Consider the following 24,168-nt stretch of genomic DNA (forward strand, 5'->3'; position numbering starts at 1 on the left):
AGGCCCAGAGGGATTTGATGCAGGTCAGACCTTCTTGTCCTGGGGGCTTAATGCTTAAGGGCTATTCTCAGGCCTCCTTGTTCGTCCACTTCCCCCCCTGAGGAGGTCTAACCCCCATGGGTCTTGTTTCCTCAGTTTTGCTGTTCGGTATGCATCTTGCTTTCTGTCCTGGTTATGTTCTCTACCTGGCCCATTGTCCTTGCTCTCTCTGCTCACATGCGTCTGACTGCCTACCACATATGTGTTTGCAATTATATGTGATTCAAAGGAGGAAAAGGATCAATGTTAAAGCTTCTTACACATTTGGCATTGAATAATTGAACTAAAAACAAGGCAGTTTTTTATAAAGGAAAGGCCCTTGTGCCCCTTTGAGAAGGAACCACTGGTCTTAAACTGTGTGCTATTTGGCTGCATTAAAATGACAAGGGCCCAGCCCTAGCCCTAGCCGCTTTGGCTCAGTGGAGGTGTTTCTCTCTCTGTCTCTCCTCCTTCCTTCCACTCTCCACTCGCTTTAAAAATCAGTGGAAAGATGTCTTCAGGTGAGGGTTAACAAAAACAAAAACTGACAAGGGTCCAGACACATTACAGCTAATGTTAGCAGTTAGAGCAGACACACATTAGCTTATTTTTCCCTGACTCTCTCACTCTCCATCCCCAAGCCCCCAGGTACGCTCATTTCTAGATTCCCTAGAGTCAGGAGGTGGGAGTGGTGAGTTTCAGTAGGGAATGTAGCTCTTGACATAATATTGATCTGCCCAAGGAAAAGAAAGGGAAGAAAGAAAGAAGACCGGAAAAGCAAAATGGGGGGTGGGTAGGAAGGGGGGAGGCAGAAGAGAAGGAAAGGGGAAAGAGGGCCAAAGAAAATAAGAACACGAAGGAAGGAGGGCGAGAAAATAAAGGAAAATGAGGAAGCAAGTAAACTTGGATTGAAGGGAGGAAAATGAGCAAGAAAGAGCAAACCAAGAATGTGAGAAAAAGAGAGAAGATCCTTTAGACATTGAACCTTCATCAGCACTTAACAGAATATCAGAGGCGATGTATTGTTTTCTTGATTGCCCCAAGCTAAGCAATTCCAAGAATGTTTGACAAAGCTCTTTTGGGAAGGGTGAGGTGGGGCACCGGCCGGGGGTGGGGCGCGCGGGTACACACACACACACACACACACACACACACACACGGCCTCCACGCATGATGTGACAGAATTGGGGAGACCTAGCGGAAACCTTCAGGTCACCCAGGGAACTGCTCCTCTCGCTGGTCCTGCAGCGGCGAGGCGCGGGGGGGTGAGAGCGCCGAGACGCGCGGGGCGCGGAGATGAGCAAGTGGCGAAGCTTGACCCAGCGCCGGCGGGAGCAGCCGCCCAACTCCCAGCGCGGGATCTGCTGAGAGGCCACGGTGAGTCTGTCCGGGTGCGGGTCCGAGGGATGCGCGGGGACCCCGTCGCCCCGGGCCCGGGCCGAGGCGGGCCCGTCACCTCCCCGGAGTCCGGCCTCGGCTCGGCGCCGCCGCCCGCCGCCCGGAGCCCCGCGCCGCTCGTGGCGCGCCCGGGTGGACGCGCGGACTGCCCGGCGCTCGGCAGGGCTCCCGGCCCCGCGCGCTCATTGGTCGGGATGCGTCTGCTCAGCCGCCTCCAACTTCTCCCGAATCGCACCGGTGAGTCCCGGGAGGGCGAGCTGGCACCTGGGAGAAGGGTCCGAAGGGCGCGAGAGCCCGGGGTGGTGGGAGCCGTGGGACGGGCGCGGGGAGGGCTCAGCCGGCCGGGGGGAGCCGCTGCCCGCGAGGCGCGCGGAGCAGGGTCCGCGGCTCGAGTCCAGCGCGACCCCCGCGCCCCGGAGCCCGCGGCGGTGGACGAGGGAGGCGTGCCCGGGAAGGAGCCGCGCCGGGACCTGCAGAGGGAGGGAGAGGGGCCGGGAGGTGACCTGGAGGAGGGCTCTGAAGTGCAGTTAGGTCGACTCGGGAGGTTCATTTCAGAGATGCCTGCAGCCGCTGCCAGGGGGAGTTAGGAGCGGTTACCGAGATCTGGGGGCTGGGAATTTGCCATTCCGCTGTGCACAGATTTTTTTTTTTTGATTTTTTTTTTAAAGCAAGGTTTGTTTTCATTTTGATTTCTGTCGGCTAGTCTCCTCATTTCCAACTCACTTTTCTATTTTGACTTTCCCTGACCTGAAGAGCTGTTCATTTTCTCACTTCTTCACCTTGCTTTAGAATCAGTTTCCTCTTATGTAATTTATGCGATGGGGGCACTTAATCACACTAGGGTTAGTTGGCAGGGGTGTGGGGGTTGGAGGGGGCAGTTTTTTTGTAAATGAAAGTTTCCTGGCTCAACAGATCGCAATCTATTTGTATTACTGGAAAATCAGGGAGATTGCAATCGAACAGTCCTCTTTAGCCACTCGGTCTGTTCCTTACCACATCTGATGCAAATGGTAATTTTGTTAAACCGAAAAGTAGTACCCGGCCTACAGTGTCAGTATTTGGGAACTCCTCATCCGCAAGTCAGCTGTGAAGGCCTGCGCCTTCTTCACTCGGTTGCATGATTGGCTGGGTCCCCGCACTCCAAAACAACTGCCCGGACAGTGTCTTGGGCTCCACGCAGTGACTTTCGTTGTACGGCTATGGGAGTAACGTGGCTGGGACTTCATATCCAGAGCTCCATATTCTGGGCCGGGCGGACACCTACAAATGAATGTCCCAGGAAAATAAGGTGATTTCTGTTGAAGTACCTGCCTCTTCGGCTTCTGAAGCTACCATCTAAACCTGGAACCTGTTTCTCCGGCTTCCTGTGCCTCAGTTTCCATCATACACACTGTAATGGCAGAGTGTACCCTCAGGCCCTTGCTGAACTGTAAATGTTGTAATGTGTTGTGAAGATGAAAACTGCTTAGGTTTATACTAGACTTCCTCTTAACAAACCAAGTATGCGCTAAGTTCTTGGAGTTGACTATGTGATAAAGTGGTGTGTATTCTCCACTGGTATAAGCATTCTTGCTTTATATTGCTTTGCAATTCAGCTTCTACTTAAGCAAAATAATCATTTATTCTTTGGGTGATGTTGTCAAGCTGCTTTACAGGGTTCTTTTGGGTTAGAATTCTTAAATTATCTAGTCTCTCCTTCCTGTTTAAACTTGCTAACATCTGCAGTTAAGGTGAAATATGTTTTGGCATAGTTCGCTTTATTTTGGGACTACAAGTATCAACTTTATTCTTTTGTGTAATTGCTCTCCTTTTCAAACTCTCAAATGATGTTGGGTGTGGTTGAGCTGGATACTGGGTGCGGTTGAGCTTTCATCCTGAGGTTCAAGATTCTGACCCCTATTGCCTTAAAAGAAGATATTGACTCCACCAGAACTATCTGGAAATGAATGCGAAAGTTAATTAATTAGGAAGTTCAACTTGCATCACTTCTGCTTTTGCTCAGTGATGGTAAAAAGTGCTATTGAGGAACAAAAACTGAAATTTGCAGAGGGCTTACCAGAAGATGGAGAGTTTGCAAGTGGTACAAAGCTGATATTCTTTTGACATAGGCAAAAGGACGAACCTTCTTTGGTCACTGCCCCCTACAACCATTCCTGCCACCTTAGGTGCAGAACCATTAAGATCCCAGTTTTCCTGTGGAAGCCTGGTGGTGCTAGAGAGCGCCTTTAATTTACCTCTGCGGCTGCCCTGGTTCTTGGCACTGAGTTTTACTGGAGAAACTGATGGTCGTTTAAAAGAAAGAACTAGAGACAGAAGTGGGTCCTGTGACACCAGGACAATGTTTCTCTAGATTATCTTCTGAGGTATTAGAGCAGGGGGAGAAATACTCAAGAAAGGGAAATATTTGTGTGAAGTGATTAATATTCAGATGTTCTCTAGGTCAGTCTTGACCCCTTATGGGAGGACTGGCAAAATTATTTTTTTATTGTTTATCTCTGTGTATGGTGTCCAAGTGTTAAAAGTGTTCCCATACCTCCCCCCCCCCCCCCCGCCCCCAGCCACCCCTATTAAAACTATGAGGACCACGATCAATGCAATTCCATATCATAACCCCAGGGGCTGTGTGAGACTAAGCCAGCATGAGTTGCATAACCATTAAGGAAGACATTTTAACATTCAGGTACATTACATCCCACTTTTATTGAGCAGACATGGTTTTCATGGTCTAATAAAATATTTTTATTTGAAAGTCTGTCCTTGGTTATAGCCTCACGTAAGCATGCTTAAGACTTTGTATCCAGAACTTTAAAGTCCAGTTGTGGCTCACTTATTAATAATTCACCAGAGAGATTAAATTTCTAGTAATTTGCTGGATCTCCCAGGCCATGCTTCCAACGTAGACTCTGTTTCTTCGTTATCCTGTGCCTCAATTTTCACAAAACACACCCTCAGGGAATTGTGTGTGTTTAACAGAGATCTTTAACTATAACAGCAATTCTGAGCAGAGGCTTCATCTAGGAACTAAATTATATGCTTAATTTGTATCAAGCTATAAAAAGCTAATCTGTTAGTTTACAGGGCTCTTTTCTACAGCCCTGCAGGAAAATTGAAGTTGTCTGGCTGGGCTTTGGTAGATGGCCCATAGGCAATCAATTGGCTTCTAAAAGAACCATAATGACATTTGATTTTTAGGCTTATATTCCTTAAATCCCCCCCCCCGCGCCCCCCACACTTATGCAGTATGATTTAATGTAGTTTTTATTGCAAGATGATAACATTTTATGTCAAACAGTAACCAAATTCGTGTGTGTGTGTGTGTGTTTTTATAAAGAACATTTACTATAGTTATGTAGCCTTAGGCTAATTACCTGGTCTTTCTGTGCCTCAGTTTCCTAAGATATAGGATTAGAATACTAATATCCACCTTAAAAGATTAAATGAATTAGTACAGGTAAAGCATGAAGAACTATGACTGACACATGGAACGTTCTCAATAAATGTCAGCTATTAATAGTAGAAATATTAATTTAAATACAAGTTAAATAAGCATCTTAACCCTTGTTACCCTGACATACAAGGTAGACTTTTTTAAATCATATTTTTGTTCTTCAGCTACACAAAGAGATTATGGTTAATATCTTTCATTCGTGGAGGTAAACCACTGGCTTTTGGTCCAACGAGTGACCTTTTCAGAATGCCGTCTAACCAGTTAATAGATACCATATCAGCAGTACTCATAATTTTGAACTGGAAAGTCAAAAGTTGTTTTTAAGACTGAAAGTATAAACTATTGCAGGTGTTTATTTCTTTTTGTTTGTTTGTTTTTTAATCTGTACTCCTATTTTAAATTATTGCTTAGTCAAAACCTCAAAACGTTAGTCATTGATTCCCAAGCGTATAAAGGAAGCCACTGGAACAAGATATAAAATTCACCTTTGACATTGTCCAAAGTTCAGAAGGGTGGTTGGTTTAAAACTCTCCTTAATGACGGTACAGTAATTATTTGCTTACTAACTGCTGAAGGAATCCTATGTAAGTATTTAACTGAGGCTCTTGTCTACTTTTGCTTGGATCTTCTGTGAATATTTCTATTAAAAAAAGAACCAAAAGGTGGTGACAGGGACCTATCCAATTCCTCTGCCTCTATATTCTTCACTGTAAGAATAAAAATTTTGATTTTCAACCTAAAAGTTGTATTTCTCATTTAAAATAAATTAACCTTTACTTTTATTCAGCCACATTTAGCATTTGGAATGTTATATATATAGTTCCTCTTCTTTTTATCTTTTTATTCATTGGTTATTCATATTTAAAAATTATTTCATAACTTTTTGCAGATTTTAGGTGATGGGCAGATCAGAAAGTCAGATGGATATAACTGATATCAACACCCCAAAGCCAAAGAAGAAACAGCGATGGACCTCCTTGGAGATCAATCTCTCCGTCCTCGTCCTGCTCCTCACCATCATCGCTGTGACCATGATAGCCCTCTATGCAACCTATGACGGTGAGCTGCGCCCACACCTGTACACACAAGTGCAGAGGAGAGTGGACTCTTCATCTCACACGTTTCCCATCTACCAGGGTGTTAAGGAGAAAGACAGTTAAATGAAAGATAATGCTATAAAGATTCCGTTACAAAATGCAATATCAATATGTCAAAACAATTAACTGACTAAAGTACAGTGTCTTTTATGTTTGAGCTAAATTATTAATTGCCAAGTATATTTAATGCACTCATGCTTACTTTATGAGGGTTCTAATGTATAATTTTATTTGATTAAAGTATACACAATTTTGTGGTCAGCTTCAATTAGTCAGTATTGTTGTGTTATTGAAATTCTAAAGGGCTTCACAGGAATTTAAGAGGTCTCATTTGAGTCTTAGAAGTGTTTTACAATAAGGATTAGAAAAGATTGGTTTCTTAATGGCAAAAACAAAACGAAAACCCCACCATGATTACCGGACTAAGACAACTGATTATTTCAATTTAAAACACCTAGAGCTTAGTGGGTAGAGATGATGTAATACATATATTTTTATTCATAATGAAAATTTCAAATTTAGGATTTTCCCACTTTATTCCTCTATGTCTTTCTAACTACTAACAATGACATGTAATACTAGGTTTAGTTCTTGCTTTACAGAATTGACCATTTAATTGGCAATTTTTAGAAGAACAAAAGATAGGGAGAAATTAGAAAATGTAATTACAAATATTTATGTATATACCCTACTTTTTCTAGATGGTATTTGCAAGACATCAGACTGCATAAAATCAGGTAAGAAGATGGCTTTTAAATTTAATAGTTTTATAATTAATGAATCACATTTAAAAATCAAATGCTAATAGCTATATCTCTACATTTGCTTTATGATTTTATTCATTTATTTATAGATCAATTATTTATAGTAAAAAATGTATTTAAATAGTAGATTAATTAACTTGTTTATTCTAAAAAGACCTCACTCTTTTCAGCCCTGGAGTTTATGGTAGAGCGGTAGAAAACTAACTATAGTGCTAGCTTTATGGAGCTTGCCATGTAGTTGCAGAAAGAAAATCAGCATATATAAAATGGTGAGCATGCAAGTCATGTGAGGGGCAAGAAGGAAGAAGGGGGTGACATGAGCCATTTAAGCTACGTGGAGAAGTTAACATTTAGGAGGGGCCTTGAAGCAGGGTCAGGATTTGGAAGTGGAGATACAGAAGAGGGAGTTCCCAATAAGGAGAAAGAACAGCAGGAGTAAATCATATTGTTGAGAAGCAGTGAAAAAGTAGACACAAGAGATAGGGGCACGTTGCTGAGAGCTTGGAAAATCTATGTTTAGCCTTGATGTTGTGATAACAGAGAAATGGTTATTTTTCTGAACAGCTCACTTGGTAAGGCAAATGTTGAAAGATGATTCTGGGAATGCTAGGCTGGTGGATTAAGTGAGAAGTAATAATCCAGGAAGAGTGGGCTGCAGGGGCTGCTGCTGTAATTCAGGTGCGATTGGGGAGGTCGGCCTGTGGTGGATGAAACAGTTATGGGGCAGCATGAAGAGAGAATTGGCTGGCTTGATAGAGCTGACTTGCTAAATGAAGGATATGAATAATTTGGAAATGATGCCAAGTTTTAAAACCTAAGGGACTCAGGAAAATGGTGTCAGTTCACACAGAAGTAGAGAAGTTAGGAGGTAAGTTTGTTTTAGGGAGAGATGTGATAAATACAGATTTGGACAAGTTGAGTCTAAGCTGGGGTAACATCCAAGACGGAGAGACAGCAGGAAGGTAGAGATGGAAGTTTAGAGAGTCTTTCATGGGATGGATTAGGATGTGTCAGCCCAGGGGCAATAACCAAGCCTTAGGAGTATTTGAGTTCCCAAAAGGAGAAGAGAAGAGGTGTAATGGCTGAACTTAAGAGGACATTGAACATCAAATTAGAGTAGAAGGTCCTGGATGGTGTTGCTAAGTGGTTAGAGTGTCAGCCTAGGCACCAGCGGGTCTTGAGTTTGGTGCATGTGGGAGGCAACCAATTGATGTGTCTCTCTTACATCGGTGTTTCTCTCTCTGATCGCTCCCTCTCTCTCTCTCTCTCTCTCTCCCCCCCCCCCCTTTTCTCTCTCCCTTCCACTCTCCCTAAAAATCAGTGGAAATAAGGCCCGACTAGTGTGGCTCAGTGGTTGAGCATCGACCCATGAACCAAGAGGTCGATTCTCGGTTAGGGCACATGCCCTGGTTGTGGGCTCAGCCCCCCACCATGCAGGGGCCAGCTGATTGATGTTTCGCTCTCATCGATGTTTCTATCTATTCCTCTCCCTTCCACTCTTTAAAAAAATCAATAATGACATATTTTTTAAAAAATCAATGGGAAAAATATCCTCTCTCCTCTGGTGAGGATTAAAAAAAAACTAAAGTAGAAGGAAAAGAAAAGTCAGAGAAGTTTGAGGAGCTGCAGAAGTCCCGTGCATTACAGTGTGGTGAAAAAAAGAAGAGCATCTTGACCAGGAGAAGAAAGGGGTCGCTGGACATAGCACCCTGGATATAATAACATATTATTGTCCTTGGACAAGAGATTCTAAACTTCTTCCCAAGGAATAATGTGTTCCAAGTGATTTTTAACCATTTGTTGGTGGATATTCTTATCTGGGTTTCTGTTATTCACTGACCTTTGCAAAATAATAATGGAAAAATATCTTGGGATTAAAGGTGACAGTCTAATATCCCGAGTATGTGCTCCTTTGCATTTCTGTATTGCTTTTTGATTATTTATTTATTTAGCTCTGGGTCTTAGTGCACTAGCTGTACATACACCTGAGACATGATGTGGGCAGCTTGAAGGAGACCTGACTGAGATAGCAGTCATTTGCTGTCCATGGGCTTTCCTAGAAATAAAACAAGTTCCTTTTTTCCCCAGGGAAATGGTTGTACAGGTGCTTTGGCTGGGAGATATCCAGGGTCCCTGTGCCAGAGCTGATATGTGCCCAAGTTGTCAAAGTTACCATTTGTTCTCTCCCCAAATCCTCCCCCTCCTTTCCCTCTACCAGCTGCCCTGTTATATGCTCACACCATCCGGTTTTGAGAAACTTGCACTTAGGCATTGACCTCTAATTAGCTCCAAGTTTCTCCGTCTTTAATACACCTGGCATGTCTCGTAAGTCTCTTTCACACATTCTCTTCTCTTCTCCCTCACACTCTTTTCTCTCTCTCTCTTTTTTTCTTGCGTTTGGTTTTTGAAGAAACTGCCTCCTTTGACTAGTAGGTAAACAGAGATCCCTCTCGTGGTACCTACCCCAATGAGCAATGAGATACTGGAAATCTGGAATCTTAGGTGTGACTTAATGTCTAGGGGTATGGCTTTGGCTTGTTAAATACTGTTTGGCAAGTTTCAACTCATTAAAATGTGTTTAACCTGTATCATGTCATTGTAGCTTAGAAATCATACCAAATGTAAAACGCTTTGTAGAACTGTATCTTGGCAGAGAAATGTACACAATAGAAATAGCTTCAGTGGTAAACAAGGTTGCTTTGTATGTTTTTTCATTCTGCTCTTTTGGTTCACAATCTGTTAGAATACTTTCATATTCATAGTTATTATTCTTCCTGGGTGAAAAAAATGAAGTTCAAATTCACCCTTATGGGTAACATTTTCACACCCATGCACACACACACAGTCCTTTGCTGGTTAAGAAGTCTTTTCTGCCATTGACTATACAACCATTGCATTTTGAAGTTGCTGCAAATTAAGAACAGTTGGGGAATTCTTGAACAGAATGAAAGTAATCAAGAAAGGGAGAGAATGAGAAGAGTGGAGAAGGATGGAAAAGAAAAGGAGGATGGAAAAAATGTAGAAAACGTATAAAGTCCTCTACTAGCAATCCTATCAGTTATTTTAAAGGGAAGGGAAAATTCAAACCAAAGCACAGAAATTCTGAGAATTGAAAAATTAAGTATTGAAAACATAAGCCAAGATGCTTACATATAAGTGAATGTTGATTCTAAGTTAAAATCTTTCTCCCAGTGGAGGGGATACCATGCAAGTGTCCTTCTCTCTTTGATCCTGTGAGGACGAGGGGCCATAGTAAGGCAAAAATAAAATATTGCAGAAAGCTGTGGGTCACCTTGAAATCTGTTTGGTGTTAGGTACCTCAATCTGAGCATCTACGAGTTTAAATATTCATAATATCCATAAAAATGATGTTTATAATAAACACTTGAAATGAACTTGTCTATATATGAAATGCAGCAGTGTGAAAGATTACGCCAGACCTAAAATAAAACAAACTACTCAACAAATAACAAGTTAGGGCAGTGCTTAAAACCCTGCTATTAAAGTATGAGTCATGTTATTCATCTCTTATTTACCATATAAGATTGTCAAAAACATGGAGTTATAGAGCTTGTATGTGATTCCTCAAACGTCTCTGTATAAATCTAAGTCCTGCAATGCTCCCATTGTGCGGCAACCTTACCAAACGCAGGAGATTCCAGGAATCACATGCTTTCAATCACGGGTTCTCAGCTTCCTCACTGTTGACCTTTTAGGCTGGATAACTCTTCGTTGGGAGGAGGCCGCTGTCCTGCACATCATATGATGTTTAACAGTTTCCCTGGATTCTACCCACTAATGCCCAGTAGTAACCCCCCTGCCCCAGTTATGACTACCAAAAATGTCTCCAGACACTGCCAAATACTGGTATCTCCTGAGCAGTATAATCACCTTTGGTTGGACACCGCTGGCTTAAGTGAAATCAAGAGTTCAGCCAGTGCTTTTCCCGTGGTGGTCAGCAGAACAATGCCTCCAAGGGTGTCCACTTCCTATCCCTGGATCCTGTGCACATGTTACCTCATATGGCAAAGGGCACTTTGCAGATACGACTGAGTTAAAGATCTTGAAATTGGGAGATTATCCAGAATTATCTGGATGGAGTAGTGTAGTAACAGAGTTCCTATAAGGGATTAGGGAGCAGGAGAATCAGAATCAGAGAAAGAGATGTGATAATAGAAGTAGAGGCTTCAGTGACATGGCCACAGCCAAGGAATATATGCAGCCTCTAGAACAGTGGTTCTCAACCTTCCTAATGCCGCAACCCTCTAATACAGTTCCTCATGTTGTGGTGACTCCCAATTTCATTGTTACAAATTAAAGCATAGTGCTTAATCACAAAAACAATATGTAATTATATATGTGTTTTCCGATGGTCTTAGGTGACCCCTGTGAAAGGGTCGTTCGACCCCCAAAGGGGTCGCGACCCACAGGCTGAGAACCGCTGCTCTAGAAGCTAAAAGGGAAAGGAATGGCTCTCCCTAGAGCATCGGGAAAGAATGTGGCCCCGCCGACCCTTATAGTTCTGATCTTCAGAACTATAAGATAAGACACTTGTGCTGTTTAAAGCCACTAATTTTATGGTAATTTGTTATAGCGGCCATAGAGAACTAACAATACTCCTTCCATAGTTCCTTGATTTTAAGACTGTCATGTCCGGCATGTGTTGCCCAGTGGTTGAGCATTGACCCATGAACCAGAAGGAAACGATTTGATTCCTGGTCAGGGCACATGCCTGGGTTGTGGCTTGATCCCCAGTGGAGGACATGCAGGAGGTGGCTGATTAATGATTCTCTCCCATCATTGATGTTTCTATGTCTGCTTCTCCCTTCCTCTGTGAAATCAATTTATATGTGTAAAGACTATCTTTGAAGAATTAAAACACAGACCTTCCCACGCACAGTGTTGGTTTTTTTTTTTGTTTGTTTGTTTTTTGTTTTTTTTTTTTACCAAACTGTTGTTCTATTAGTAACGTGAGTTGTATAATAAACAGGTATAAGGAAGAAATGTTAAATAGATCCATAGAGGACTATAATAATAGAATGCAGGACAATAATAACAGAATAATAGAGCATAATAAAATAAAAATAGAAGATAATGAAATAGAAGAGTCGTAGCTAACACTGCATGTTAATGTGTCTGCTCTATCATAGGCAGCTAACATGTATTAACACATTTGATCCTCATAATGACCCTGTGAGGCAGGTGCCATTATCCATTCTGTTTGCAGATGAAAAAACTTGGGTTAGGATCCCAGCCCAGGAGGCAGCCTGGCTCTAGAGCCTGTATTCATGGCCCCTTCTCCATGATGCCTTAAAGGAGACTAGAATCTGCCAAACTTGTAATACCTTATTCCTGTGCATACAGTTGATGAGAGCAGGCTGCTCCCACTCCTGCTAAGAGATGTAAGATGAGTCTCAGAGAGTGGAAATATTTAAATCCAGTCCGAGAAGGAGAATATCTCTTAGACCCGGAAACCAACTCCTTTACTGAAAACAATGCACAGCTTCATCGGTGATTTTTTTACATCAGATAGAACAAGGAATGGAGGGGTCTAAAGAAGCAGATATTAGCAGTGTGGTCCTAGACTCTCCGGGATAAAGAAGCCAAGATACCTCAGCAATGCAGTTCGCAAGAGAGAACCAGGCCACCTGTAGAATTGTGCAGGTTGTACGCCGAGAGACAGGCTCATGGAGCATCAAGACTGGAAAACTCTCAGAACTATCCATTTCCTTTAATCCTCTGCTAGCAAGCAAACTTTTGATGAGTACTTTAATTATTATTATCTTTTAAAAATATATTTTTATTGATTTCAGAGCGAAAGGGAGAGATAGAGAGATAGAAAAACGATGAGAGGGAATTATTAAACTGCCTCCTGCGTGCCTCCTGCCGGGGATCGAGCTCACAACCCTGGCTTGTGCCCTGACTGGGAATTGAACTGTGACCTCCTGGTTCATAGGTTGACGCTCAACCCCTGAGCCACACTCCCTGTGCAGTACTTAATTATTAATACAAGGCAAGGAGGCATTATGTTCACCTGAAAGATGCATGCAGCATGATGAATATATTCAAATGTGACTTATTATCACTTTTGTGTGGCTTGAGCTATGATCTTTAAAGTAAAGAAACTTCCAAATATCTGGTCATTTCTGCGAGTTCCAGATCCTGGTCATCCCCTAGGGGGAGTATCTTGGCACCAACTGGCCTTTTCTAGACAGCAACAGACGATCTCTGCCTTTCTGTGGGGCCACGGTCTCCCCTTGCTTGCCTATTAACACCACAAAAACCTCTGTAAAGAAAACTGGCACAACTAGATAAGTAATGCAGGGGCACTCCGGAGGGTTTCCAGAGGAGTTACAACCTTTCACAGTAGGAGATGAGGTTACTTTATTACACAATTAAGTTTGAAAAAAAGTCCTTCAGGCAATAAGAAGGCAGCAGGTATCTTAGTGGAAAGGCTGCTGAAGCACACCTTTGTTAATTTATATGTGGAATGTGGCAATTTGCTTTGGGCGGCATCCCTGACACCATCTTCTGACAGTTATGTAGCAATATTTACTTTAAATATTCTCCAGTTGAAATTAGCATCTGTCAATCAAATTCTTTCCAAGAGACCCAATTATATGATAAATACACACACACATATAACATATTTTTCTTACCTTCTGGGTACTTTTAAAGCAGTAGTAGACCACCATTTTTTAAATTCAGGGTCAAGGAATGGAAAAGAGGTAAGTTGAATTAAGTGGTTAAAGGGAAAGAAAATTAGCAATACCTTGTAAGCGTATTTTGAATCCAAAGGTTTGTTTTACAGCTGCAAAGATTACCTGTGTTTCAAGGGGAGTGGATATAAACCGAAGTTTACTGGCAGGACTGCGGCTTTAGTCAACATTTTAGAGGGAAAGCTATGGGAAGGTCCCCTGTAGTTGAAGGGTCTTATTTTGTCCTGCTCACCACCAAATCCAAGGTGCTTTTCAGTAAGCGCTTAATATAATATGAAGCTCAAGCTGATAGCATGTTTTAGATTTTTAAAGAGAAATTGAAAAACAGGGAATTAAAAAGATCAGAAGGGGAAGAAAGTTACACAGCATTAAAATTCTACAAAATTTTATTTCTGAGACTATTCAGAAAAGGAGATACAGGGAGCAGGGGTGAGGTAGGGAGAGTGGGTAAATTTTGATCCTATTTCTGACTGACTGAAAACTGAATAAATTATTTCTGTTCAAAATCCTCTAACCTCATACCCATTGGAAGGACCATCACAAAGAAGATAGAGAATACCAAGTGTCAGTGAGGATGTGGGGAAACTGGAACCATCATATATTGCTGGTGGAATGTAAAATATTTTACTGCATCCCAGCTCAAAATGTAAAAACCATTTTGGAAAAGGGTTTGACAATTTTTTCTTAATGAAAATTAAACAGATGCTTTCCATATAACCCAACAATTCCACTCCTAAGTATTTACCTAAAAGAAATAAAAACACATGTCCTTACAATGATGTTATGTCATTGTCCATTACGGTATTATTTATAATGGTCAGAACATAGAAAAACTCTGATGTCTGTCAACAGGTGAGTACCAAAATGTGGTACAACTACAAAGAGGAATACTACACAACAATAAAAGGGAATAAACTATGGCGCATGCAATAATGTGGATGAACCTGAAAAACATGTTCCGTGAAATAAGCCAGACACAGAAGAATGCATATTATGTAATTCTATTTATATGAACATTTCCAGAAAAGGCAAAGTTGTAGAGGCTGAAAGCAAAATAGCTGTTGTTTAGGGCTGGGGGTAGAGCATTTATTGCTGCAAATGGACACCAGGGAACTTTCTGGGGTGATGGAAGTATTCTAAAATTGGATTATAGTGATGGTTACACAACTGTATGGTTATATTAAAAATTATTGGGTTAATTTGTGGTATGCAAATTATAACTCAATAAGACAGTTAAAAATAGCTTTCATCCCCTTTTCCATCTCTAATGTCCATTTATAAGAATTATCTTATTTTGATCTTATGCTTGCTGTTAAATGTTGTCCAGTGATTCCCATTTTCTAATTCAAAATGAGTATGTATATTTTTCAGTGTCTACCAAATCTTTGCTAAATAACCTAAGCTTCTCAAATTGAGTGAGTATATTAGTGTTCTATTGGTGAAAAATCTACGGAAAGTAGTAAATCAACTAGCAAGTTAAAATTATTTCAGAGTTAGCGATTGGAAGCATTGTTGGCATGCCCTAGGGTTTTGCTTTCAGAAGTCCGAGTTGTATGTGGGGTAGTGGTGCCCGGTGGGCCAGCCATCTCTGAGTCAAAGTCAGATTATGAGGTCTGCCGGAGAACAGTCACCAGGAATAATCTTGCTTCTGGAAAAATGTCTGGTTTTTCATATGGGCTCTGTGAAATGTTTCCCTTTTCACTTTGACTGCTGGTTACGTCAAGAGTCAAATTTGTTTTTAACCCGTAATTATAGGACCTCTTTGTATATGTTTGATTCACTAGCATTACTCCCGTCCTTTTTCTTTCTCGTCTAATGTATTTTAGTTACTTTATGTATTCCTGTAAGGCCACTTTGAATGCTTTTAAGAGCAATGTTAAGTTAATAATTAGATGAGTAGAATATAGATAAATTCCAGCAATAGATATGCGCAGGAGAAAGGCTGTTAAATAGTAAGCTTTATTTCAAAGAGATGCAAATGTTATGAATAATTAAGGCACAATCTTTTAAAAGATTACTGCTTCTTTTTCCACTAAGCCAACTTAGCATGGGAGAGCTAAGATGTCAGTTTTGGCCACATCCTGCGTTTATTAGTAGGTGATCTTAATTAAGTCAGTTTAGCTTTCTGCATTTCATTCCCCTTATCTACAAAATTGGAATTAAAAGTGTCTCATTTTACAGAGAAACAACACAGACTAATGACAGCCCCACGGCATGTTATGCATCCTTCAGGGACCTGCACCGCAGATAAAATGCACAGGTATATTCCACTTAAAGTGCTCTTTCATGAACATTACAAATGCACTATTTAAAACTATTTAGTGAGAATAAAAAAAACCAGTCAGAATATTTTTGAAGAGAAAGGTGTGGCCAAAAAGAGGGAGAGAAGAGAGTGGTACATTTTACACTCTTAGGTAAAACTGTGTCATCTCTCTTATTAACATTTTCCTTGACCGTTGTGCTCGATCTTAGCACAGGGGGGTGACAGGGTAGCCCGTGAATCAGTTAAAATAAGCACAATGAGAAATGGGCACGTGGATCCATGTTTCCTATCAAGCAAAACCTGTCAAAAGGCACACCTGGATTTGAACACATGGCTACTCTGTGCATCCTGGAAGACCCTCACTGTTAGCCCTTGCCTAGCCATGGATTAACCCTTTAAAAGAAGGAAGCCAGAGGCCGGCAGCAAGAGGAGAATAACTAGATCTTTGCTGTTCAAGGTGTGGTCCCTGGACCAGCAGCATCTGTGTCATCAGATACAAATTCTCAGGCCTCACGTAAGCTGTACTTAGCCTGCAGCTGCAATTTTCAGTAAAGCCCCCAGGAGGCTAGTGTGCACAATAAAGTTCGAGAAGTGCTGAAGCGCAGTGATTCTCAACGATGGCTGCTTGTTAGGATAATTTGGGAAGCTGTTCAAATCTCTCCTCTCTGACATACGAAGTTCCTATCATTCAGCAGAGTGTTCTTTGTTAGGTGTTAGGAGAAAAAGCAATTGAAGTAAATGAATTGGCAATAAGGTATGTAGGAATTAGCTGGACATTTGCATTTTCTTAAGAGGGTATATGGTAACTAATTGCTTCAATAGGTGCAGTTTCAGGCTGTGCTACTTGGGGAAAACTAACTCGGAGTTGAGGTACTTCCTGAGCCTGTTGTTCTGCTAATAATGAAGCAGCCGGACCTGGAATGTCCTCCTGAGATTGTTCCCAGTACAATGTGGGCATGAGTGTGTTCACAGGGGCTTCAGAACAATGTCTCTCCTCACCCATTCATTACTTTATTTATTCATATATTCATTAATTTTTTTTTTAACCAGAAATATTAAGCGCCTTCTAAATGTTGAGGACTTTTCTAGAAACTGGGAATTAGATGACGCTCTTTCCCCTCAGGAAAGTGACAGTCTGGTCAGCATAGCAGACCAATAAACAAAATGATGTTATGGTTTCGCAAAGTGCTATGACAGGGATACGCAGCGTGTGCTACCAGCACTCTGAGGAAAGAACACCTGAACTAGATCAGTCATGGGAGTGGGCAGCTAGTGATTGTAATGGCGCCAGGGAAGCATTCTCAACAAGAAACGTCGCCCACTGGGTTCTGAAGGATAGTCAGAGATTGCCAGACCAGAGGACAGCATGTGCATTGGCTGGCTGCAGGATGCAAGCAAAGGCTCAGTGAGTTTAGGACCTGCTAGTGGTTCATGATGGCTGGATTGTAATGTGGGATGCCCCAGGCTAGTAAGAGATGATGCTGGAAAAGTAAAGGGGGGCTAGGTCATATGCTACATGGGCTGTAACTCCTAAAGTTGATAGAAAATGAATAAGTATGTTGCAGGGATCATCTAAAGCAGCAGTTCTCAACCTGTGGGTCATGGCCCCTTTGGTTTCACAGGGGTCACCTAAGACCATTGGAAAACACATATGTAGTTACATATTGTTTTTGTGATTAATCACTATGCTTTAATTATGTTCAGTTTGTAACAATGAAAATACATCCTGCATATCAGATATTTACATTACAATTCATAACAGTAGTAAAATTAAGTTATGAAGAAGCAATGAAAATAATTTTATGGTTGGGGGTCACCACAACATGAGGAACTGTATTAAAGGGTCGCGGCATTAGGAAGGTTGAGAACCACTGATCTAAGGGATTTTAAGCAGAGGTGTAGCATTCTCAAGCTTACCGGCTGTCCATCTCAGATCTGGGGAAGCGGAGGCAAAGATTTAGCCATATCAAGAATAACATTTATGTGTCCTAGGTGTGAAGGTGAGCTCAGCAAGATCGAGGGACTGAAAGAGTAGCTACAGGGCTAAGTCAGAGAGGGTGAGTATGAGGAAGTGAGAAGGAGTGAGAAGGGGAGGTGTTGCGCTTGGCCCAAGAGAGAAGCAGGAGTTGGGTCTTGCAGTCCATGTTAAATTATTTCAACCTTTGACTAATACCAATGGAAGTTACAGAAGGAAGGGTTTTAAAGGAAGCATGACTTGATCAGAATTGTAACTAAAAAAGGGCTGCAGGCAGGGTATTAGGCTGCTGCATACTTATCTGGATGACAGCTCATGGTTACCTGTATTTGAATGGTAACAGAGTGAAGAGAACAGATTTGAGAATATTTAAAAGGTATAATTCTTAAGACATGGTGTTTGCATAAATATATGAGTTAGTGAGAAAAAAGTGAGTAAAGTGTAACTCAAGTTTCTGGAATGGGAAATTGGGTGATGTGTTGCCATTCACTGAGCCAGGGGACACAGAGGAAGAGCTGTTTGGGTGATAGGCTGGGGCCAGTGCATGAAAAGTTCTTTTGAGACAATGTAGATCTGAGATACTGGCAAGTCTTACACAAGTCGAAGTTTAGGGAAGTCAGGGTTGGAGATAAGAATTCAGGGGTCATCAGCCTATAGATGGTGCAGCTGAGATTTCCCTGGAAGGAAATGGAGATTTCCAAAAGAGACGCACAGGAGGAGTCAGGGAAGTAGAAGGAAAATCAGTCAAGTGCCATAAAATGCAGCTGAGAGGTTGAGTAAGATAAGAATCGAAAGCAGAGAGGGAGAAGTGGAAGATGCAGGTGGAAGATGGGACAATGTGTAGATCTTGTTCCTGGGGATGTAAGAGAAGATATATCCAGAGAAAAGATGACAGGACTGTTCTTAGACAGAGGAGGGCATCCTCTTCCTCTATTATCTGGGGAGAGAGGCAATGATGGTTTAGAGGCAAAACTCTGTTTGAAGGCTGGGAAAGACAGGAAGCCACATGACTCATAATCCACTTACTCATCTGTGAAGTAAGAGGCACAATCTGCCCCTGGGAGAGAGAAGGTAGGAGAGTATTGAAGGCTAAAAAGGGTCAATGTGAGGAGTGGAAGGGAAGGCTAACCATGGCCATGTAGAAAGGCTGTACACAGAATTGATGACCTATTGAAGGCCACAGCCTGAAATGGCATTAAACCATGCAGTTAGGGGATTTTCCTGCCATCACAAATATCTTCAGATATTTATTGAGCACTGTTCTAGTTGCTGCAGATGCAGAAATGAACAACACAATGTCTCTACTTACAAGGAGCTTACAATGAAAAATGAGACAGACAATAAACAAATTAATCACTAAATATATAAAATACATGATTAAATATCTTAGCCTAGAGTTGGAAGGGAAAAGGAAGGCAGCTTGACAGCATTGAGACAGGCAAGGGAATGAAATTCTTAGGTGAGATGATGATTGAAATGATGGCATCACAGGAAGTAGGCTAGAAAGTACAAAAAAGGCAAAGGACAAGTAGAGTGGGCACAGGTTGAGAATTCTCAGTGAAGTTGAAGAGCAGGTGTATAGGGACAAAGAAATGAAAAAACTTCTAAGGATTATGGATGGTTGGAGCATAGGTTACTCAAGTTGAAGATTTTAAGGGTAGAACTGCTCTGGGTGATAACATCAGGAATTACCATGGAAAGGCATGTAAGGATGTGAAGTGCAGGTGAAGGTCCTGAGAGTTTAGAAAGGTAAGAAATGCTTAATCTAGAGAGTAGCAGAGATTTTTTTTTTTTTTTGTCCACATAGTCCTGAATGTTAGCTGGGAAGATGATAGAACTTTCATGGAAGGGAAGATGGGTAGTGAGAAATCAGTCTTTAATAAACAGAGATGAATGTCTAGGAAGTTAGTAGATGACAGATAAAATAGTTGAAGCTGGGATGGTCAATTGGTAGAAGCCTATATCAACAGAGTGGAGAGTAGTGATTTGGATACTGCAGAGATTGATAATAGAAAGCTAGTTTTGCCTTCCAATGTTGTGAAGTGCTAGGAGAGAGAGCTTCCAGGGAAGGGGTTGCAGTTAAATCAGAGAGCTGGAGGGAGCATTCTGTGAGTAGGTTTAAGACTAATTACAGTCATGTCTTCTTACCCAAGGGAATACCAGAAATGCTCTTCTAATTCTCTTTCCTTTCACATCCCAAACCCTTTTCTTACCTTCTCTAGAGAGATAAGTTAGCAGGAGACACTCTTCTGAATGGTTGTAAATGTTTGCTGACAAGAGTAAGATTCTTGAATATAGAATTCAGATAGATTAGGGTTTGGGACTCATGTGTTGTCACATGAAATTGTATCACTCAAGTAGGTAAAAGCAACCAGCAAGAGGAGATGTTGGCCTCATCTATACTAATAAAAGAGAAAGATGCAAATTGACCATACCTTCATGATGCCCATCAGCCAATCAGGAGTGAGTATGCAAATCAACCCAACAAAGTTCTGCACCGCCCCAGCCACTCTGGGCCTCTGGGCAGTGTGGGGAGGCTCTGGGCTGGAATGAAGGCGGAAAGGCGGCTCCGGGCCAGAGGGAAGGCAGAAAGGTGGCTCCAGCTGGAGCGAAGGCAGTGCTGGCAGCCAGGGGAAGGAAGGCCCATTCTTGCACAAATCTTCGTGCATCGCGCCTCTAGTAATATAAATGTATAACCACTATGCTGTATACCTGAAACTAATACATTACAATTAACTGTCAATTGTAATAAAAAAAAAAATTATTTTTTTAACAAAGAGGAGATGTCAGAGGCCCACCTATCTGGCATGTTGTTGTGGCCCTTATTTGATAGAATGAGAATTACTAATGAATTCAGTTTTATCTTTTTATTAGCCTAGATAAAAACTCAAAAGTGAATCAATGACTTTTTTCTTGAGACAAAATATTTGTTAAACATTTCCTAGAGGCCAGATCTTCCTTAGAAATTTAAAACAAACAAACAAACAAACAAACCTCAAGTGGAATTGTTACATTTCAGATATCAAAATGTATTTTTTAAAAACTCTTCAATCCAGAGGAATCTGTTAGTAGTAGTGAAGCTAAAAAGGGTGGTGGTGGTGGGGGGGTGGTGTTTCACAGCACAAACTAGATGATTGGGGAGTCAAATTGAAGCCAATTTAGGAGGTAGCTAATAGCAAGCAGTGGGTCTTGATTGCTTAAGGCAAAAACAAGCAAGCCAACTATAAAATGGTGGCTGTGGCCCAGGCCATATCTTCTGTGTAGTTTCTTTTGTTAATGAAGGCTTTCCTGAGCTTCATAGAAATTATTATTTAAAGAACTCCCAGATCATTAAAAACTTATGCTTTAAGATGTGCTTCAGAACCCAGTAGTTCCTTATAAACACTTCCAGTAAAGAAAGCTTTTGTTAAATCCACTGGCTTAATTCTCTGGTATAATTAAATTAGCTGAATAAAATTAGGATGTTTTTGATACTTCTGCCAGGCTCAAACCAAAATGAATTCATTGTCCCGAAGTACATGTATACAGCAATTAATGATATCACTAACTTAGAAGGCAAGAAGCAAAATATTAATAATTGTGTTTGTTCAGAGAAATAAGTTAATTATATTTGAGTGACTCAAATAAAGGAAACAATATAAAATGGTCGCTAGCAGAACAAAATTTCTCAAAGCACTGTATATACTAGTGAACCTTTTGAGCTCGGCGTGTCAGCATTTTTAAAAGCCCTAACTTAACTCTGGTGCCGTGTCACATATAGAAATTTTTTGATATTTGCAACCATAGTAAAACAAAGACTTAAATTTTTGATATTTATTTTATATATTTAAATGCCATTTAACAAAGAAAAATCAACCAAAAAAATGAGTTCACGTGTCACCTCTGACACGCATGTCATAGGTTCGCCATCACTGGTATATACTATTCTGTAGTAAGGATATGACACTGTGTTGAGAAGAAATGGCACAAGCGAAACCTTGACAGTCCCCTTAAACTCATATCCATGCAAATACAAATCTTTTAAAGGAGAATATAAGATAGTAGCAATAAGTGCTTTGAAATTTTACAAGATATAGTTCAACTACAGTCATACAATTAAGATAAAGAAGTGGGAAGATTCGAGAAGTTGATGACCTGGTTGAGTTCAATGCAGGCCCCCTGTTGCAGGATTAGCCAATCGCAGGCCCTGACACTCACAAAGGCCAAGGTCAGTGGCTCTGGCTCCACACCCAGTCAGTTTCATGCCTTCTGAGCTGCTTTTGACCTCAGCTCTAGTAAGTGGGTTCCTGCCTTGTGTCTTGGGATCGCACTTCTGGCTCATTCCCCAGTGCTGGAAACAGAGCTTGTGCTTTCCTTCCATCTTCTGGGACTGAAATGCAACTTAGCACTTAACCTCATCACGTTTGGCCAGACCCTGGATCTTGGATCACCACACATTGCCTGCTGGGCCTCATCCTGTGTAGCTTCTTTCCCTTGTTCTTAGCGGGCAGCTTCCTCTGTTCTGATCCCTTGCGATCTATCTAAGTAAGATTCAGTCACATTGCACTGCCACAGACTACTCCTACCTGAGCCCAGTTTATGTAAATGACAAACATTCCATATGGAAGAAAATGTTTCTTTATATATGGAGACAGGAACAGTTTACTAATTTTGTGAAAGCCAAGCATCCTGCTTTTCCCTCAACCATCAGCCACCACACCTATTAATTTTTAGAACTTAGGAAAAAGGAATCAATGGTCTTGTTTTATTTAATACCAGAAAATCTAATTATGTGAGAAAGTTCAAAATTTTTCAGATATTTCCTATCTGACTTTAAGGGAACAATACAAGTTATTTTAAAATTCAAGTATAGTAACAGGAAAAAGAAACCAGTATCAAAATATTTTAAGATTCTGCCTGGCCAGTGTGGCTCAGTGGTTGGGTCGACCCTTGAACTGGAAGATCACGGTTTCATTCCCGGTCAGGGCACATGCCCAGATTGCGGGCTCAGTCCCAGTGGTGGGGGTGTGTAGGAGGCAGCCAGTCAGTGATTCTCTCTCATCATTGATGTTTCTATCTCTGTATTCCTCTCCCTTCCTCTCTGAAATCAATAAAAATATATTTTAAAATGTTTTAAGATGCTGATATAGGGCATGTGTGGTTTTTAAAGTTTTTAAGTTAAAGATAATGATAATTTACTATACGAAGATTTTGATTAACTGAGAATGAAGGAATCTTTTGGAATGTCGGTTATGGACCTGTTAGTGTGCAAAGTGTTGGAATTAGAATCCTTGCTTTGGGTGGAAGATTATAGTTATCATTGCTTTTATAGTCTATGAGTAAACTGGAAATATACTTTGATTTATTTCATACTAATAATTCATTGCATTGTTGATGGTCTAAGGCTCCTTCTCTCACCTAACCATATAGTCATGCAAATGTGGTTAGCAACAGCTTAACATGTGCAATCCACAAGAACTCTAGATTCGTGGGGAGAACTAGTCCAAGCTAGGGCTTATGAAAGCATAAGTTGACTTGACAGGCTATGTGTTAAAGTGGTGATTTAGAACTTCATGATCAGCCCTAAGGATAGGCTGTGAATAAAGGGAGAGTTGTTCCCATGAGATGGCCATGATGAGGACTTCTAGGACATGCTGGCTCTTTCCTTTTTTTAAAAAAAATATTTTTATTGATTTCAGAGAAGAAGGGAGAGGAAAAGAGAGATAGTAACATCAATGATGAGAGGGAATTATTGGCTGCCTCCTGCACATTGGACCGAGCCTGCAACCCAGGCATGTGCCCTTGACTGGGATTGAACCTGGGTCCCTTTGATCCGCAGGCCAATTCTCTATCCACTGATCCAAACCAGCTAGGGCAATGCTTGCTCGTTCCTTCATCCTCAGCAAAATAAGTCCTCTTCCCCATGGTCAGATCCCTCTACTTCACCAGGTGGGTTGACAAAGGCCAGACCCCTGCCTATTGGCTCCCACATGTCTGCTTTCCCCAAAGACAGGCAGGGTTTCTCCTGAAGTGCTGAAGCCTTGAGAACGTAGACCTTCATCCTTTATCCATCCTGCGTCCTTACTTCCAAGGACGGCCTCCTTCACACTCACAGAGAACCACTCTACACTCTTGTCCTCTTTCGGTTGCCATCTTTGTCAAGGCCATTACCCACCTTCTCTGCCTGGAACACAGCTTGGGCGGTACCTAACTCAAATATTTGTTGAATGAGTGAATGAATGAATTGCTGTCTGTCTTTTCCACCTTTGCCCAGCTAGTTCCTCCTTCACTCCCAGCACACCCTACCCACTGCACACAGAACTCACATCTCACTTGTGGTTAGTTGGCCAATGTCTAGGTTGCCCACTATAATGTACATGTTGACTGTCTCTCTTATTCATCATTCTGTTCCAGCAGGGTGCATGGCACATAGCAAGCTGTCAATAAATATTGCTTGAATGAATGAATATTTTATTTACTTTTGGACTTATTCTCAGGTTCCTAATT

At 41.4% G+C, this 24,168-nt stretch overlaps 1 protein-coding gene across 1 annotated transcript in view; it reads left to right on the forward strand.

Moving 5' to 3' along the window:
- The first annotated feature begins 1,275 nt into the window (after nt 1-1,275).
- MME (membrane metalloendopeptidase) overlaps nt 1,276-24,168 on the forward strand; it is a 95,499-nt gene continuing 72,606 nt past the window's right edge. Inside the window, exons 1-3 of the mRNA XM_081085225.1 lie at nt 1,276-1,395; nt 5,754-5,923; nt 6,663-6,698. Of these exons, the coding sequence (XP_080941351.1) occupies nt 5,764-5,923; nt 6,663-6,698 (196 nt within the window). The 5' untranslated portion in view covers nt 1,276-1,395; nt 5,754-5,763. The remainder of the gene's footprint in view (nt 1,396-5,753; nt 5,924-6,662; nt 6,699-24,168) is intronic.

Source organism: Myotis nattereri (genome assembly GCF_964212035.1).
Source record: "Myotis nattereri genome assembly, chromosome: 3".
NCBI lineage: Eukaryota > Metazoa > Chordata > Mammalia > Chiroptera > Vespertilionidae > Myotis > Myotis nattereri.